The 17,788-nt window shown below is 42.7% G+C and overlaps 1 protein-coding gene across 2 annotated transcripts in view; it reads right to left on the reverse strand.

The window, feature by feature from the left end:
* Positions 1 to 11,724: 11,724 nt before the first annotated feature.
* RIC8B (RIC8 guanine nucleotide exchange factor B) overlaps positions 11,725 to 17,788 on the reverse strand; it is a 32,669-nt gene continuing 26,605 nt past the window's right edge. For both annotated transcript variants that reach the window (XM_038155642.1, XM_038155641.1), the window contains one exon: positions 11,725 to 12,808. In XM_038155642.1, coding sequence (XP_038011570.1) covers positions 12,697 to 12,808 — 112 coding nt within the window. In that variant the 3' untranslated portion in view covers positions 11,725 to 12,696. The remainder of the gene's footprint in view (positions 12,809 to 17,788) is intronic.

Consider the following 17,788-nt stretch of genomic DNA (forward strand, 5'->3'; position numbering starts at 1 on the left):
TGCATGCATATTACTTAATAGCCTATCTATATGACTATCAAATTCTTACTGCTCTGAAAGAATATGTGACCCTTTGCTTGTACAGCAGATCAGGAGAGGAAAAGGGGGATATGACTCCTCTCTTCATTCCGTCTTCCAGAGAAAGGACAGAGTTTGGTTTCCTATGGACCTGTTTGCCAGCATTTAGGCTGCAAGACAACAAATTAGGAGCTGCTTCTGGGAAGACCTTTGTGATAAAGAATGCAACACATGAAACCCTGCTAATCAAATAAATTATAAAGCTACAACTTAAAATACCATTCACCTTAACAGTTACTCTGTTCTGTTTTCTGCATGGAACTCTCCACACCATCTTTTGTGGCAGCACTAGTGCTGAAGAACTTTGCTTTCTGGAGGATCAAGCCTCTACCCCCATAGCTGAGCTGGGTGCCCAGCCTGCAGTGAGGTGAGTCTTCTCTCACCTGGTCTCCACGGCCTTTGAGTTGGCTCCTGTGGATGGGGGCAAGCAGGAAGGGATAGTAGTGCAGGGCAAGCTAAATAAGCTCTCTGCCTGTCTGAAGGGAATAAAAACCCAGTGGTTATTAGGGATTTAATAGGCTGAGTAGAGAGGATAGGCAACACAGCTCAGCTGGGTGAGACCTTATTGACTTGGATATGGAGCCTGCGTGGCTGTGGGAGCTTCTTAGTGATGGGTTAGGACACCTAACATCTTCCCTGTCTTTATAAAAAGTACTTGTGGGGCTGAGGGCAGTGGAAGGCAGCAGCTGAGCTGCTCTGCAGGTGTTTCAGGACTTGACAGGGTGAAAAAGTGTCTAGGGGGACCAATGAGCAGCACCAGGGGAGTTGTGGGTACAGAAAGCACTTCAACCACTGAACTGCAGGATTTTTCTTATTCTTTCACCTCTCCACCTTCTTTTCGATCTCAAGCTAACTCCTGGGTTCATTTAGCCCCATTCCTCAGATCGACAGAAAGCATTTTCCAAGGCTTCTGCCATTTTACTTTGCCATTTTAAAAATGGCCTTCTGAATAAGTCAAACAATTAAATAGTACAGTAGGACCTACCATGTCAAATTATAAATTAATTGACAACATTTAACTTTGAGAACAAACACCCCATCACACACACACCCACCCTTCACCCTGCAAAAGGCAGCATTAGAAACATTCTTGTGTTTAGGTAAAAATGTGAGGCCTAAGTAGTTAAAAGGCAATGTGCTCTAAAGCCTCCCTAATCTATTTTCCTCCAATTCTTTCCACCTCTAAGAAGCTTGTGGAGTTAGTTGTCGATTAACATTCAGGAAGATTGTACTCTGTCTCCAGTTCATTGCTCTCTTGTTGGCTTATTGTTATTCAGAGCCCATTTATTGTAGATGAGCCATTCATTTTCCTCTAACTGGATGGGATTGGATTTCACTTTCATTGTTGGATGCATTGAAAACCCTGGAGGGGCTACAGGGGTCAGCCTAGGGCTGGGGAGATTTAATTTAGCACAAAGTTTAGGTTGCAGCTGAAAGAAGCTACAATATTTTTTTAATTTTGGGGTTTTTTACATACAAATGCCTCATGGCTAGATTTGCAAGGTCTCCCCTGTGACCCCAAACACCTTATTGCAAAACATACTTTTTGTATTTTTATATAGTTCCTCACCAAAACACTCGTGACATGGGGACTGTTAGGAAGATTTCTGAGCATCAGAGACCCAGCAAGGGCTTTGCACCAATGTCCCTCCTGTCAGGATTCAAATGGCTGATTCCTTCAAATGTTTGGATTAAATCCTTTCACAGTTCTGGGGTCCTGCACTGTAATATCCTCCCTTGACAATCTCCTCAGATTCCTTTGGGGTGATACAAGGGTCTGCAAGAAGAAGATATTTTCAGAATTGCATGCTGCAGCTCCTGCAGCTGTTCTGTCCCCATCTAAGGGCAAGCTGAGGTTGGAAGAGCCTGCCCAGCATTGATTCACAGCCTAGCTTTGTAGCAGAGACACAAGTCTGGACCAAATCAGCCTCAGCCATCTCATATCTTGCTCTGAAGGGCTGGCAGCAAAGCTAAAAATACACCTGGGCATTCACATGTGCATGCTTGTGTGTATCTCTCTCTGCTTCCTGCGTATGGGAGCTCCCTTCCCAGCTGGAAACACAGGGTGACCATGACAAGGGTGGCACAGTCACTCTGGGCTCCTTGATTGCAGCACCTCACACCTCACCAGGCAGCTCAGGGCTTGCAGCAGGGCAGAACAGCCCTCCTTGTTCACCTGGAAAAACATCTGCTGGGAGCAGGCCTCTAACCAGAGTTAGAGGCAGTATTAAAATTAAACTCGAGGGTTTGATTGTCAGAAAAATGGGTCTGTGATCTGCTGCATGTGGCTCTGGAGTCAGTGTAGAAATGGGAAGCCCTGGAGGATGAGTGGTTCCTCCCAAGACAGGTCTCCTGGGTGGGCTGACCTGCTTTCTAGAGCAAAGAAGCCAGGAGATGCGTGTCTTAGGTGCAGCCCTGAGCTCTAGCCCTGAGCTCTAGCCCCAGATGTCCTGTAAGCATCTCTAAACTCATCTCTAAACATCATCTGGCAAGGTAAAGCCAGTGACTGTCTTTGTGGGAGAGAAGGGAAATGAAAAGGAGCAGAGAGGAAGTAGAGAAAACCTACTGTGGTGTGTCCTGCACATGTTTGTCTTACAGGGACCTGGGGGCTGGCTGAGCTGGGCTATTTGCATGGGAAATTCTCCAGCAAACTGCAAGCATGCACTGGAGCCTTTCCCTTGGAGGGGACCTATTTTGCACCTCTCTTTTCTTCTAGGGAACAGATTTTTATTAAATGTGGGATTGATGTATCTCTGACATCCTCACTGTGCTGACAGATGCATTTTAAACTGGCCAGAAGGTTTAAAACCACCAGAGGAAACACAGGGAAAGGATGGGAACACCCATGTGCCTCCACACAGTGCTGGTGTTATTAGAAGGATTACCAATTAAATTTGTAATTGAAACAATTACCGAAGGAACTGGTAAAAAAGACCCTCTGCCCCTGCACACAAGAATAAGCAAAACTGGTTTCCTACAAATCTATGCCCAAGTCCTGATGGCACATAAAGTACCAGCTTGATCCCAAAGCCTTTTTCCCATTTTATAAAGGCAAAGGGCATGCTTGAACCCTTCCATCCCCTGTCCCTGGCTCCTTTAGTTAAATTTTATGTGACTTGACACCTCTGAGAAGTCCACGTGCAGTGGAAGGAGACCAGCAGAGAGCAGCAGAGCCTGAGGGCTGAAAATAGGAGAACTAACACCAGTCCCAAAGGTCAGGCTTTGGCTGAGAAACAATATACCAACAACCTTAGCCACTAAAACTGACAGACCCAGAAATGAGGACAACATCCAAAGGTGCCCGAAATTATAAATAAGTATTAAAAACAAGAGGTAAAATTTCACCTGCTGCTTGCTGAGATTTTTTTTTTTTTTTAGAAGGACTATGGGAGACACCATATGTTAAAGGCTTTAACACAAAAACCTGTATTAGAAGTCTCTGGTCAAAAGCACAGACATTTTGAGGGTCTCCAGACTCCTTACAGCATATGGAACACCAATGGCAGCAGCCGGCTGGGCTGCCCAGGTTCAAAAGTGAGTTCACCAACCAAAGAGCTTCAGCTGACAGCAAAGTCTACCAGAGCTCACAGTCTGTCACTTCAATGCCCAATTATGCACATGAAATACTATTTTGAGCCTTTTTCAGCTCCGTTAAATATATGAAAGTTTTACATACCTTCTTCCTACAGAGATACTTGGTGGTTGTCAACCTCTGGCTCTTGGTGGTTCTGGGGGTCTCCAGGCCCCTATTAAACAGTCTGCAAATTATAATTAAACAAAACAAGTCTGTGAGCTCAACAGCCACTATCCCGGGCTTGCATCTTCCCTGAAAAATTGTGCTGGTCTGCAAAGAAAAAGTTACAAAATCCCATCTGCTCTGGCTCTCACGCAGCCTCCTCTCAGCCTTCCCCTAAGTGTGCTGAGCACCACGATTGTGAATCATCTTCTTGGGTTTTCCAGGCCTCTACAGATCTGTGGGTTATGGGCAGGGAGCTGGTCATGGCCATGGTCTCTCTCTGTATGGAGGGATCAATCTCCCCTTGGCAAGTGGTACTTTCACACACTCCCTGTGCAGGGACTTACTGGCTTTGACCATCACACACCAGCTCTGTGATATCTCAAGCCCCTTCAGGTTGTTTCCCAAATCATAGGTACAGGTCTTACAGAACCATGTTGGACATTTTCCTTTGGAGAATGCTCTCCAACAGAAGCTCCAGCTCAGATACTGCTGAGTTACTTTACAATTGTGCTACATGTGCCACACCAACTTGAGCGTTACTCCTCGTAACATGACTTCTTAGTCTAGCAGAGCTCATGTGTTCCCACCTTCAGCCCAGCTGCAGGGGGAACCTTTGCCTGTGGAATCACCCCAACCCACACCAGTGAACAAACCTGTCATACCCCACACTCAGAGTTCAGGTATTTCTCTCTTCTTTTTCTCCATTTTTTTCCCAGCTGTCAACTACGAAGAAGCAGTGGGACTCACACAATGAGTCACTGTCATGGGCAAGGTTTGCTTCCCAAAGTCAGTCCCAGTTGTGGGTGGGGGAATCTCTTAACTCTTCTGTCCTTGGGTACAGCAACCTTTCAGTTTTTCCTGAAAAAAAAAACTGAAAAAGACTGGATACAGCACATCAGCCATACCAAATTCCACTCTCCTCTGGAGAAAACCAAAGCCAAACTGGTCATCCCAGAAACGCAGCATCACTGGGAGGTATTGATCTCTAATGGTACAAGAGTTTTACCATGTGAAATCTAGCAAGAATAGTAAAAATTATGGCCTTTTAAAAGTCTTTCAAACAATTACAGAAGGAAATGCCATTCTATGCCATTTTAATGTCCTGCTGCTTTAGTAAAAATTTGACATGACTGCTCCATTTAATTTCAGGATTTTTTCAGTTTCCTGATTTTGCCTTGTCTTCTGTTACTTATTTTTTCTTCCTCCCGTTTTTACAGAATTTGCAGAGGTTAAGGGAATACATACACACATGCAAAAATTGAGGAACTGAGAAAAGAGATAACTCATTTTTCCCATTTGACAACCTCTTCCAGATGTTCTTGAATGGGATCAACAGTCCAAGAAAAAAAGGCCTTGAATGAAAAATAAATTTTAAAAAGTGGTGGGAGTAAAGGATGACAGAAGTGGGAAAATGAAAGAGAAGAGTAGACAGTTCCTCAAAGCAGGATATCCCACCCCAGACTGCATCTCCTCCCACTGCAGAAGCAGAGGTTATTTGCAGGCTCCCCAGTCCTCCTGGCCTCGCCTGCTGCCAAGGGTTTATTTTCCAGGAAGCTTTTTGCTGGGCCTAGAACAGGCAGTGGGAATGCCTGGACCCTGGTTCTCAGCAGGTGGATACAGCAGCTCTGGTGGCACTGGTGCAGCCAGGCCATGCTCTCAGGACACCTCTGGGAAACACAAGCGACACTTATGGAGGCATTTTGCCTTAGGCTGAGAAAAACTGTCCTCATCTTCCATAATTGTCCAAGAAATGACAAAGGAACAAATGTCTCCCTGCCACTTGTTACTTTGTTAGGAGTTTGCCTCTATGCAAACCAGCTGCCTCATGACCTGGGGAATGAAAACCGCCTGATTCTTGCAGGTTTGCACCCAATATTGCCATTTTCTCACTGCATTAATTCCAGCTGCTCATCCCTGCACCCCTTCCAGCCCTGCTGTTGCTCTTGCTCTCTCCTTGCCTCAGGAGCGGCCCCAAGCTGTGAGTCTCACTGGCCAAGCACATGCCATGGGGACAGCCCAGCCCTGTTCCCCAGGGAAGGACATCCACCATCACCTCGCTGCCCTTGTGTCCCAGTCTTACTGCTCTGATATGAATAATTCCAGCTCCCCTTCTCCCTCCCTGGCACAAAGCTGCCTGCTCCCCCAAAGGCGGCGGTGTGTAAAAGTTGTTGCATCTCCATTAAACTGTACGCGCTCCGCCCGCTGTCCACAATGCACTTCAGATAATTCTTTGATGCAATATATTTTCCAGGATAGGCTTTTGTTTTCTTTCTTGGCCGCTCACCCTCTTTCTGTGGTCAGTTTTGCTCATTTCTCTTGTAAGCTGTCTAGAGGCAGAGAAAAGGCTTTCAGTTTTAAGCAGTTTCCTTTTCAGTTCCCCTTTATTGAATTCCAACCTCCATTTTTTTTTTTTTCTTAAGCATAGGGACATCATTTATCTTGGACTTTAAGTTGCAGGGGCCTTCAAGGGGCTTCTTTTTTTCTTTCCCAGCTGCATTTGTTGACACACAGTCAATCTGTTTTTTGCCTTCGTTCCCCCTCTTCCCCCCAGCAGGCCATAAAGTATCGACAGCTGTGCCCTTTATTAGCATAGCCATTTTAAGCACAACAAGGGGGAAGAGAGTAAATATATTACAGCCATTACCTCTGTCAAAAAGTGACAATTTTAAAACATTTTAGCTTTTCACTGGGAAAGCCGGCAGCACAAAAGAAAGTGCTATAATTTTATTGTAAATGCTTTTTAAATATGGGTCACTTGGCCATAATCAATAGAAAGGATGGAAAAGTTCAAAGCTTGAGAACAGTCTAGGCAGATAGCAGAATTAAAAAAAAAAAAAAGGCTTGTCTTTAAAATATGCTAATTGGGACAAAAATACAACAGTGAGAAGCATGCAAAATAAGATCTTGTTCCTGGCAGATTTGTTTTCTTTGCAGCACTGTTCATGCTTTTCCCATCTACTTATAAGTGTGTTTTACAACTTGGATGGGAATTTTTCCTCCCCAACAGGCTGTTATGAACATTTGGGGACTGAGAAAACAGGAGGGAATCCAGACAGTCACTAGTCTCTTCTCAAAAAGGAAAAAAAACCCACTAATTAACGACTGTTTTTTTCTAATGCCTTTGAAAGTGTGATGTGCCACACCACTGTGATTTACCAGGCAAGCTCCCTTCTTGAGCATAAAATAATCATGAAACCTGAGAATCCTGGTAGTTTAGGTTCAGGTTTGAATTGTTGTTGGCAGAAATTTGTATTTTAAGTTTCTAGAATGAAGAATTGGGCTTTTTGATTAGACAAGGACTAACATCCACAGTCAGCATCTGTTACAAGCTCTAAAACATTAAAGAGAGCTAATGGATGTCCTGAAGCCTGACGATCTTGGCTGCTTTTCTTTCAATTTGTAATGAGTTTATCAGGCAAAGAGGAAGGGGCATTCTCAGCAGGGTTTATTTTGAATGGCTTCTCCTTCCTCTCCATTTGTTACATCTGGAGTGAACTTAGAAGTCTTTTCTGTTATCTTTCCCTCTCTAGTTACAATTTTTGCTAGAGGTTTCACTTTGGTTTTCAGATTTCAGAATGTATGTAAAACTTGGCTTATACCAAGGCAAGTTGTTAAACAGGCTCCCAAAAGCAAAGCTGCTTTAAAGAACCTGTTTAAGCAGGAAGCCCATGAAATCCTGCACACAGCCTTTTACAGTACCTGCCAAGAGATTTGATACAGCCTTTGTCTTGTGGTGGCTCCTGGGGGCCTGTATCCCACTGCACTGAGCAATCTCCAAATTTGCAGGAGAGAGCAAGCGAACATCCTGCTGTGAAAAGAGTGTGGTCTATAGCAAAGGGGAAACGAAAGAATTCTCATCACCCATCTTTTGGCAACCAATTTAGCAGTTAAATGTAACCAGCTGGTCTCCCCAGGCTCCCTCTGTAGTCGAGGGAGGGAAAGCAAAGCTCCTGCAGAGGGTCATTCAGTGCACCCAAATGAGCCTTACTCTGAATTGTCTTCTTTCTCATCCGTGACTGGAAAAGGAGTTAGAAGAGACTACCCGGGTAATTTAGCCAGCTAAGATGGGTGGTCTGAATAATTCCTTCCCCACCAACCTCTAAAAGCCTGCCTAGGTACCCCACAGAGATTGGCATGCTGTCGGAGGGATCGATTCCCAGGCACGTCAGCAGCTCAGTGATCTGGGCTCTTGCCGGCTCTGGAGAAAGCCGGGACACTCGAAGGACTTACCTGGTCCTGTTGGACCGTGTCGCTCCCAGCCAGGACAAGAGCTGAGCTGACCCTCATGCTGTCAGCATGGTGCTGTAGGACTGCTTGTGGCAATGATCAGATTTGGGGTTTGGGGTTTTTTCCCTACCTGACAGACTGCATCCACTGTCCTCACGCCTGGCCAGAGGCCACTGGCGTGGCAGCAGCTGCAGGTCAGCCTGGCCCTCAGAGCCGTCTCATGGCGGAATTGAAAGTGGCTCCAATGCTGCACAGAGAAGACAGGGCTGTTCCTACCTCCTTCCCGAGAAATTAGTTTGGTCTGTTCCTGCAGGACCCCCCCCTCCTCCTCCTCCCTCGCACAGAGCCAGGAACAGGGGCTTGCTCTCAGGGAGCAGAGCGAGGCACAGCAGCACGGGCACCTCCCAGTGAGGAAATGACTGAACACCCACAGCGCCCCTGAGGCCTGAACCGAGGGCAATAACCTGAGGCAGGCACAGCCTGCCACAGCAACAGGGAAAAGCAGAGGATTAACAGGACTCACCTGCATTGCTGTGGTGAGAGGAGAAGCCCTGAAAAACACTCAGCTCTACTACAGTTCCCACCTTTCCCCTCACTTCATACCCACCTAGGCCTCCTGGCAGCCTCATACCTGCCCGGCTTCCCTCTGGCAGCAGGGGAAGGCAGGATGGGCTCCCAGGGCCGGCTCACCCCAGGCTGGCACCACTCAGGAAGGACTTCCAGCCCTCCTTCCCAGGCTTTTCCTCCAGTGCTGAGGGAGCTGCTTTCCAGGCACAGCTGAAGGATACATGGAAAAGCCAAAAGGGCATCGATTTGCCCCAAAATTCCTGGTCTAAATATTACATCACCAGAATGACATGTATTTTGGAGAGAAACAACGTCAGGACAAGCAAAAGCTTTTGCGTGGAGAACAAATGGTTCCTGACACTTTCCATAAGGGCCAGATCCATGCAAGTAACTAAAATGTTAATGCAATGCAAGAAGAATTTTCATTTGTAGGATTAAATAGCTTTTTTTTTTTTTCTGTCTAAAAATGAGCCACATCTTTGCACTACTACTAAATCACTGCATTTCCATGCTTGACCAGAAAAGGATCTGACCTTGGCAGCTGTTTAACTTGCTGCTCAAAGACCAGCAAAGTCTGTCTCTCAACTGTTTGAACAGTGGAAGAGTCTTTTTACAGCCAGCCTTATTAAAGCACAGGATTTTATTAGCTGTTTTGTGGTAATAAGTTGAAGTACAATGTTGTGGAATGCTCCTTCAGGAGATTTGGGATCTTGTGTACTTTGGGATTTACTTTCCTCTTTCTGACTAGGGTGCTTAGCAACCCACTAATGCTACAGCTTCATTGTAATGTTCTCTTCCTTAAAGCCACCTGTGACAACTGATTTTTCACCCAAACAGGGGAAATTTACAAATTGAAGAACTGTAAGAAAAAAAGATGCTATTGCCTGGTTGTTCTGGGGTTGTTGTTGGGTGGTTTTTGGGGTTTTGTTTTGTTTTGTTTTTTTTTTGTTTTGGTTTGGTTTTTGTTTTGTTTTGTTTTTTGGTTGTTTGGGTTGCTGTTTTTTTTTAAACCTTTGCAGATTTTTAGGTACTTGGAAAAACTCAAGATATAGGGTAAAAAAATCACACACACATAGAGCAATATTGGACACTCAAAACATCAAAGCTAATGTGGTTTTCCTCTTTGGCAAATTTATTTAAAGTTCGGGTAATTATATCACAGCATTTTAAACAGATTGTAAATAACCCTTTTTCCTGAAAACCCCTTTTGGGGCACATAAAATTTCAATTAGCATTTGGGAATACCTGCCAGGAAGTTTTCACAAACATCTAAACAAATATGTCTGTATTATTTTACAAAAGAACAAAGTATTCTGACAAATTTTAGCAATTTCCCATCATCTTTTGTTTCATAACTCTAATGGGAAACAAAGAGAAGCAAAGCTTCCAAATCATTGATGAGCTTTAATGAGAACTGTGTTGCTTTGGACTATTAATGCCAAAGTAAAGACTGAAACACAAGATTTTGGGTTTGGGACTGGCTATGGAAGACTTTTTGGGAGTGAAATGTACATGTCCTCAAAACCCACACCTAATGGTTTTGGGGAACACCTTTATGGTCACCACTAAAACACCTACTGACATTCTACTCAGAAGGGAGTAAAATGAGACATTTCACTTAGAGATCATTCCCCACACTGCCCAGTTTGCCAGTTTAAGCAAGACTCAGCTGCCCAAGCCTCCAGTTCTGGAGGTTCAACTTTGAAAATAAATTCAGCAGCAAAATTTCACAGTATATAAAAAATTCCAGGTAGTTCCTTTTTTAAACATCACTTTTCTCCAGACTCCCATCCAAGAGAAATCCTAGCACGTGCTCCATTACTCTGAAAATACCAGCAAGCAGAAAAGCAAGCAGAGGCATTGCTGATTTGAAGGACCTTGGTCCCAAGATATTCCCAGATCTCCAGCCAGTGCAGCTAAGGTTGGACCTATGTTACATTGCAAAGATAAGCCAAGAAGTCTGCACAAACTATCTTTTCACAAACTATCCCCTTGAGCTCTTGCAAGAGCTACTCTTGCACTAGTGCAAGTTGTTAATTTATTTACATTTACCTGCACTACAGGCAACCCAGCTATGACAGCCACCTTTGAGCTGGAGGATTCAGGCCTATCTATGCTTGGTCTTCACTTTTTTATTTTTAATTGAAGCAGCATTCATGTCTGTAGAACCTTCTACAAGCACCTGTTTTCCAAGATAAACTAAACAGAACTATTTATTGCAAATGTTGCTACCTTGTGGCAAATTACAGGAGGCAGAGCACAAGAGCCTTGTGCTATACTGCTTGTAACAAGGTCCCTGGAGCCGTTATTGTTTTATTAATCTCTTTAGCCAGCTAATTGTAGGAGCATATTCTACAACTTGTAAAGCAGCAATTGAGATTTTGTTCTTTTTCATGCTCTGTACTTAGTGCTCAACAGCAAGAAGCCCATGACTGAAACGACTCCCTCCCCAGCCCCAGCTGACACAAGACAGTTCCTTATTAACAGGGCCAGGGAAATTTTGCTCCTTGGGGAGGGATCAAATTCTTTGCACCTGTAGGGCACACAATACTTACCTGTGCTGGGCTCAGAGTAGTAAGTGCATGATGCTAAACCCAGAACTACATTTTTGAGACCCAGCTTAGATGCAGCCAAGCACATTTCTTGCTCCTGGACAATTGGTCCCTTCTACTTTTGGAGTCATAAAGAAAAAGTATGACATATTACATATGTACCAAGAAAAACATTGCTGTGGCTGGGCAGTGTCCTTTGCAAACACAAACTGAACCACTGAGAGGACAGCAGTACATTATTTTTTTCTTTTCAGTTCTTTTGGAAGACTAAGATCATGTGTAGAAGCTCCTCACATAAGCAAACATAGCACAATTTCATACCAAATCCCCCTTTACAGGGTCTTTGAACACCAGCTTCCTTAGTTCAGAGAACCAGTGTCAAGTCATTGGAAACAGAGACAAACTGGAGAACCAACACCAACCTCTGAAACATTCCCAGTGAATGGCATGTTTAAGTTGCACAAAATACAGAACTCAAAACCAGGGCATGGATTATTCTTCATGTAATTCATGCTGGGAGAAACACAGAAAGAAACCAAGCAGGCAAAGAGGCAACAGCAGTGCAGCACGCCTAAAACTTTAATATTAGTTTTCAAAGAGTACAGAATTGAAAGTGACGCTTTCTTCTCCTTTCCACCCTCCCATTCTCTATTCCATTGCTTACTAAGTTCTAAGAGGAAATATTTCTTTGTTGACTAGTTTGACTTCCCTTCAAGTGAGGCATAGCAGTTAATCTCCAAAAGTAGGCCCCAATACAGCGAAACACTGGCACATGCACTCCAGTCCCCTCCCATTCATGGCATCATTTAAGTGCAATTCTTGAACACCATTTTCAATAGGGATGTTTTTACTTAACCAAAGAGGGGAGGAGGAAGTATATTCGTGTAGTCTTAACGAGGGAGGGAGGGAAGACATACAAAATCCATCATCTTGTTTCCCAATTTACAGGCAGTTTTAGAAGCAGTCTGTCACTGACACATTGTTAAAAACTTAAGCAGCAGCTCAACTGGAGAAGTTTGTAGCAGTTAAGAAACCCCAGGGCACTTCAGAAACTGGAGCTTTGAAATCACTGCTCAATGCCAGCTAAAGCAGCCTCACAAGGTCAATCAGACTTTTAAGTCTAAACACCCTCTGCTCCTAATGCCATTAAGTAAACACACTTCATTAATACAATTATATAAAGAGGAAGACTGGCAAGACAATACAAAAGGTTATCAAGAATGGGAAAACCTACAGAGTTCAGAAAACAGGATTCTGAAAAATGAAAGTGGACTTTATTTTACACTGTAGGCTTTCACTTTTTATCCTTCTGAAATACATTTAATTTTAAATTAATAAAGATCATAAACTAATAAATTGATATGTTCTCTAAACAGACATAATAAAAATTCAGACATTACAGCACAGGATCCATCATTTAAATATGCCAATAATAGAACAGTTAAAGTGATGCTGGCTAATGTGAGGATAAAAGATGTGGCTCTAAGGAGAAGTGTGGATTAGAGGAGAATTCAGAGTAAAGCAGGTGATGCCTTAGTCTGAATCTGAGCTCTCTTGCTTGCTGGTATGGTACTGGCTGACTGCTTCCTCCAAAGGAGCCATTGTCCCATCTGGCCGCACTCCCATTGGCTTTATGAACTCATCTCTGTGAGGGATTGAAGAAAAGAATCCATATTAGCATGTGCACACATACCAATTCCCATGTGTATAATACAGTCACATACAGTATATGCTTTGGTACATAATGAGCCTCAAAAAGGAAGTCATTCCTGCTAAAGCCCTCTGTTTTGAAGAAAAAGGCACAAAAAACCTTCCCAAATAGGTGGGAGGGGAAGAGCAGGACAGATAAAACCTTCATTCATGTAGGCCAAACCTACTTAGCCAATTAAAGACACCATGAAAAGTCAGTGCCTAATAGGCTCAAGATAAGAAGCAGGTTCACTGTTTTGGATACACAAACTAGCTTTTCTTCTGATAGTTCTCTAACAGCCAGTTCTTCCTAAAATTTCACCTGCCATTCTGGCTAATATATGCCCAAGCAATTAAAACAATGATTTGATACATACTCATCTTGTTGAAGGAAATAAATCAGTTAAGAGAACAGACTCTGCCTACACCACTACTAGGGGTGTGTTAAGGACTTGCTGATTCATTTAAAAATAGCTGACTGATTCTAATACTATTGCTTTTGTTTGTGGCAGTTTAATTACAGGATTTACAGCCATTTTAATCTCTTCAAAGCTCCAAAGGCCGCTCAGCGGTTAATCCAATTATATCTACTCCAAAAGCTACAGCCTCATCTAAGAGATGATTAATTATTGATTAAACCATACTTGATCAAAAAGTATTAGCAAATATTTATTTAATCCTTACTTTTTATCACCTCATTTATATGTGGACTATGGCAAAAGCTGAAGGGGCAAAGATAACATTTTGATTTTATGCTGAAAAAAAAGGGAAAATACTTCTAAATAGTCAAGAGTCACCTTAAATAAAGGAGCAGAGGTTTGATGTTCATTTAACCCTTGGTTGAAAGGCAGCCCAGTAAAACTGTCAATTTAACATACATCTACCACCCTCCCAAGCCACAGACAATGAAACTGCATCACTTGGTGGGGAGGCAAAGCCATCTCACCAGCTCTCTGCCTGGTCTGCACTAGTACCTTGGCTGAAAAAAGGGACAACAAGTCCTTGAACATAGCTGGCAATCAATCCAACCTTGATGCACCCACAGGAACAGCAAGAAAGGCAACATCTGAGTCACATGGCATGCATACACCAGACACTGTACAGTCAAGATGCAGTTAAATCACATCTCAAAAAGAGACCAGCAAGATAAATGCAGCTGTTTGTGCAGATGTGACAATCAGATCCTACAGTGATAAACTCACAAATCCCACATGAGAAACAATTGCTGTGGCTTGGCTGACCAGCTCTGGTGGGAAGCCTGAGGCCAGGGAAGGAGGTTTGCAAGACCAGATCAAAGAGCACAGGCCAGGCTCTCCCTCAGTGTGTGTGGAAGAGCAGGATCCATCTTTAAACAGACTGGAGAGAGTTTGGCATTACTTCAGGATTGCCAGTGAGTCCCCTCCCTTCTGGCAATGAAATCCATAGTGTGCAGATTCTGCCCAAGTGACAGCACTCAGAGAATCTCTTAAAGATGTACGGATAAGATACCTCTGAGCCCTTGAAATCAGATACAAATGGGCTCAAAACATGAAGACAGCAAATCTGGTGTCCAAAGAGGACCAGAACCCTGCCTGCTGCAGGGGTACCCCAAAGGCAAAACTGGAATGCTTTGGAATTATGTCTATGACTTTTTTCCCCCAGAGAAAAAATCCTATAAATCTAAGGTCTTTTTGGTTTTCAAACTTAAAACATCATACAAAACAAGTAACATCTAAAATGCAAAAATGTAGCCATGAAGAACAGAATCAACATTGCTTGCCCTTTATTAAAGCTGAAGGGATCCTAGATTTTTGTATTAAAAATCCCAAAGTGTACTCTTTAGTTGCAACATTTAATACTACAGTCAGAAGTCAAGGAAACACTTAATTTTGTAGTCATTTACCATTTACTTTTGGTAATAAATGAATTATATTGGCTAATAAAGGATAAAGAATTCGTTCATGAAAAAGGAAAGAGAAACACACAAAACCAAGGTCCCATGGTCCCATTATGTGGGGACCTTTCTCTCCTCCCAACAATTCTTAGGACTCTAAATATTGTCAAGAAGTCCTATCTCATTATTTGTCAACTATAACAGCAAAGCTCTTTCTCTGAGGCTTCCCTTTTCCAGCCTCACTTTCACATCCTGCTTTAGCTTCAGGCTTTAACCATGGCAGATAGGCTGAGCTCACATTGCACAGAGTAACAAGGATGCTTATCAACTACCTTTCTCTGTTCCTGCCTGAGCTTCTTGCTTTGCAAGTCCCTGAGCAGGATGGGAGAGGCCTGGTAGGGGTTTGCTGTTCTCTGCAGTAGGAGGCTGAATTCCACAATCCTTCCTCAGGAAAGTGCTACCCAGTAAAACTGAACTGTGTGAAGACAGAAATATGCCAAGCCACCAAAGGAAGAAGGAGAAACAAGGATCAGACTATTTTGTTTCTAACCACAATCTAGACCTCAACTGTGCTTTGACACCCTGGGGTACCCGAGGATGTGCTCACTGTCCACAGGGAGAGAGAGACAAGGTGGGGAAGGAAGTGCCAGGAACTGACAGGAAGAGTCTCAGAAAACAGGTCACTGTCCAGAAACTGGATGTTTTTAGCACATCCATAGGGCAGAACATTGCTGGCCTCAGCCCAGTAGATGGCAGTGGGAATTCTTCCATATCTATGAAGTTCCATACAAGCACACAATGTGTGTATTTATACATGTTTGAATATCCTTAGGCGACCTTCCACGTACTCAAATGCATCTTGTAACACCCATTTTTCTAATGCAAATAAAGCATTCTATTCAAGTGTACTTAGGAACACACCATAATTAAACAGTTGGTAAAATGCATTCTCTTCTTCCACTTGCAGATCTCCCAAGAGTCCATTCAAATATATCTATACAAGTTCAGCCTTCCTGCTTGCCATTTAGCTTGATAACGACTCAAAAATCATTGCCTTGTTTTGAAGGGTGACTCTCTCCTGCCCGCTATCAGTGCTGCAGGGCAGCACTGCCACACAGAATTAATGATGGTGTCTGTAATCAAACAGCCATCATGTAAACACCAGCCTGCCCCTTTGATAAAACAGCGTCTTGGGGACCTATTCACCTCCTTATAATTGAGTGCCACATAATAGTTCCGATCCTTTCAGGGAACATTATTTTGTTCTACGATTAAAAAGAGGAAGAAAAAAAACAAACTTGATGTAGCATTGCCTTCTTCATTGATCCTATGATAATTTTGTGTTTTTAATGAGTACAGTACCTTATTTAGACAGGTTCTCTTACTCGTTTTGTTGACTTCTGTTCAATGTACAACAAAACCCAAGCTGTGATAATTGGAGACCATTTTATCAGCAAAAGGATTCTTGCTATTAATACAAGGTTGGCTTGGAAAAAGCATCCTGACATTCTAAATTAGTCAATTAATATACAATTCTACCTACCATGTACAAAAGAAAAAATACTAGCATTTTTTCCAGACATTTTAATTAACATGGAGTATCTCCAATAATTTATTATATGGACAGAATATCACACAACACTGACTTGAGGTGGCTAACTAGATGTTCTGCAAAAAAAAAAAAAAAAAAAAAAAAAGGAAGGCTGAGTTAAATCCTTGCAGATCTGGGGAGTTTTTCAAAGCTCAAAGATGCGCATCATGTGCAGAGAACGCTGATTTACAGTCATCAAACAGTTCTCATAGAACCAACAAGACACAACTGCAGACAAAACCCACAGAGTTACATCAGGGCCAAGTTCAGGCATCCAGGATCAGCCTAAGTAGTATACACATCTCCCAAGAAATGCAATAATCGAGATTCCTCATGTTCATTTGTACTTATAATTTGTATATATTTAATGATTTTAAAAAAGTAATCTCACTCAGCCAAATTTGATCAAAGTACTAATTTCTATAAAAGCCTTTGCAGAATCTGAGTCTATGTTAAAATATTGGCACAGCGGAAATGGGTTCATAATGATATTCAGCTTTCCTACAGGTATTTTGAAAAATCAAAACTGGGTGATTAATTTAAATTTAGCCTTGTTGATGGTCGATTACCTCATGAACAGGCCCAAACACCAACAACCTAAAAGAGCAGAAAAGTAGAAAAGGGAAGTATGACTTGAAATGACCAAACGCATCAATCAGTTTTACATGATCTCAAAAAGTTTTTATTTTTCAGAGCCAATGCAGAAAATAAAAATAAACCTGAAAAACAAAAATCTACTGGCATATTACAGAACTAGGAAAAATATGTCCCTTTGTACTTACAGCTTCAATAAACCTTTACAAAGGGTACAGTGCAAACATTCAGCAGCCATTAATGAAGGCCATGATTTCCCAATGAAGTAGTACTGCCCGGAAAATTTGTTTCCTGAATTCTCATACTCAGCCAGTTAAAGTCAAATCTGAAGTGCCCCAGTGACAAACTGGTCTAATTATTATCATCAGTCAGGGAAGGAAGTTGACAAGTTTGTCAGTCCTTGAACTTTTTTTTTTTTTTCATACTTTTCTTCAATAAAAGTGTGGCAGCTCTTTAAAGCTTAGCTTCCACTGCTGGGACAATACCAGCGAACTAAGTAAACCTGTTTTGCTGTACATCACACAAGTGTACTCTAAGCTCCTATTCAGGTAACATTAAATTATATAAACTTGCTCAAGAGGAGAAAAAGTTGTTTTTCCTGTTCCAACTTTCTCCCCTCTACAGGCAAAGCACTGCATCAAACTGAACCTGTTCATGGCCCATTTCTCCTCCTATGATGACAAGAGAGAAAAGCAGAAGTAGGAAACCTGCCACAAGCTCTCTGCCTCAAAGGAAGACTCAAACCCCTGAATCAACCAAAAACTCCAACCAAGCAACCTCTGCTTTGCATCTGTAGGGTGGAAACCAAGGGTAAGAAGTGCATTCCATGTAGATTTAAGTCTGCAAACTCCCAGCACTCCTCAAGCTGGAGGCAGCAC

This window comes from Motacilla alba, chromosome 1A (genome assembly GCF_015832195.1).
Source record: "Motacilla alba alba isolate MOTALB_02 chromosome 1A, Motacilla_alba_V1.0_pri, whole genome shotgun sequence".
In the NCBI taxonomy this organism is placed as follows: domain Eukaryota; kingdom Metazoa; phylum Chordata; class Aves; order Passeriformes; family Motacillidae; genus Motacilla; species Motacilla alba.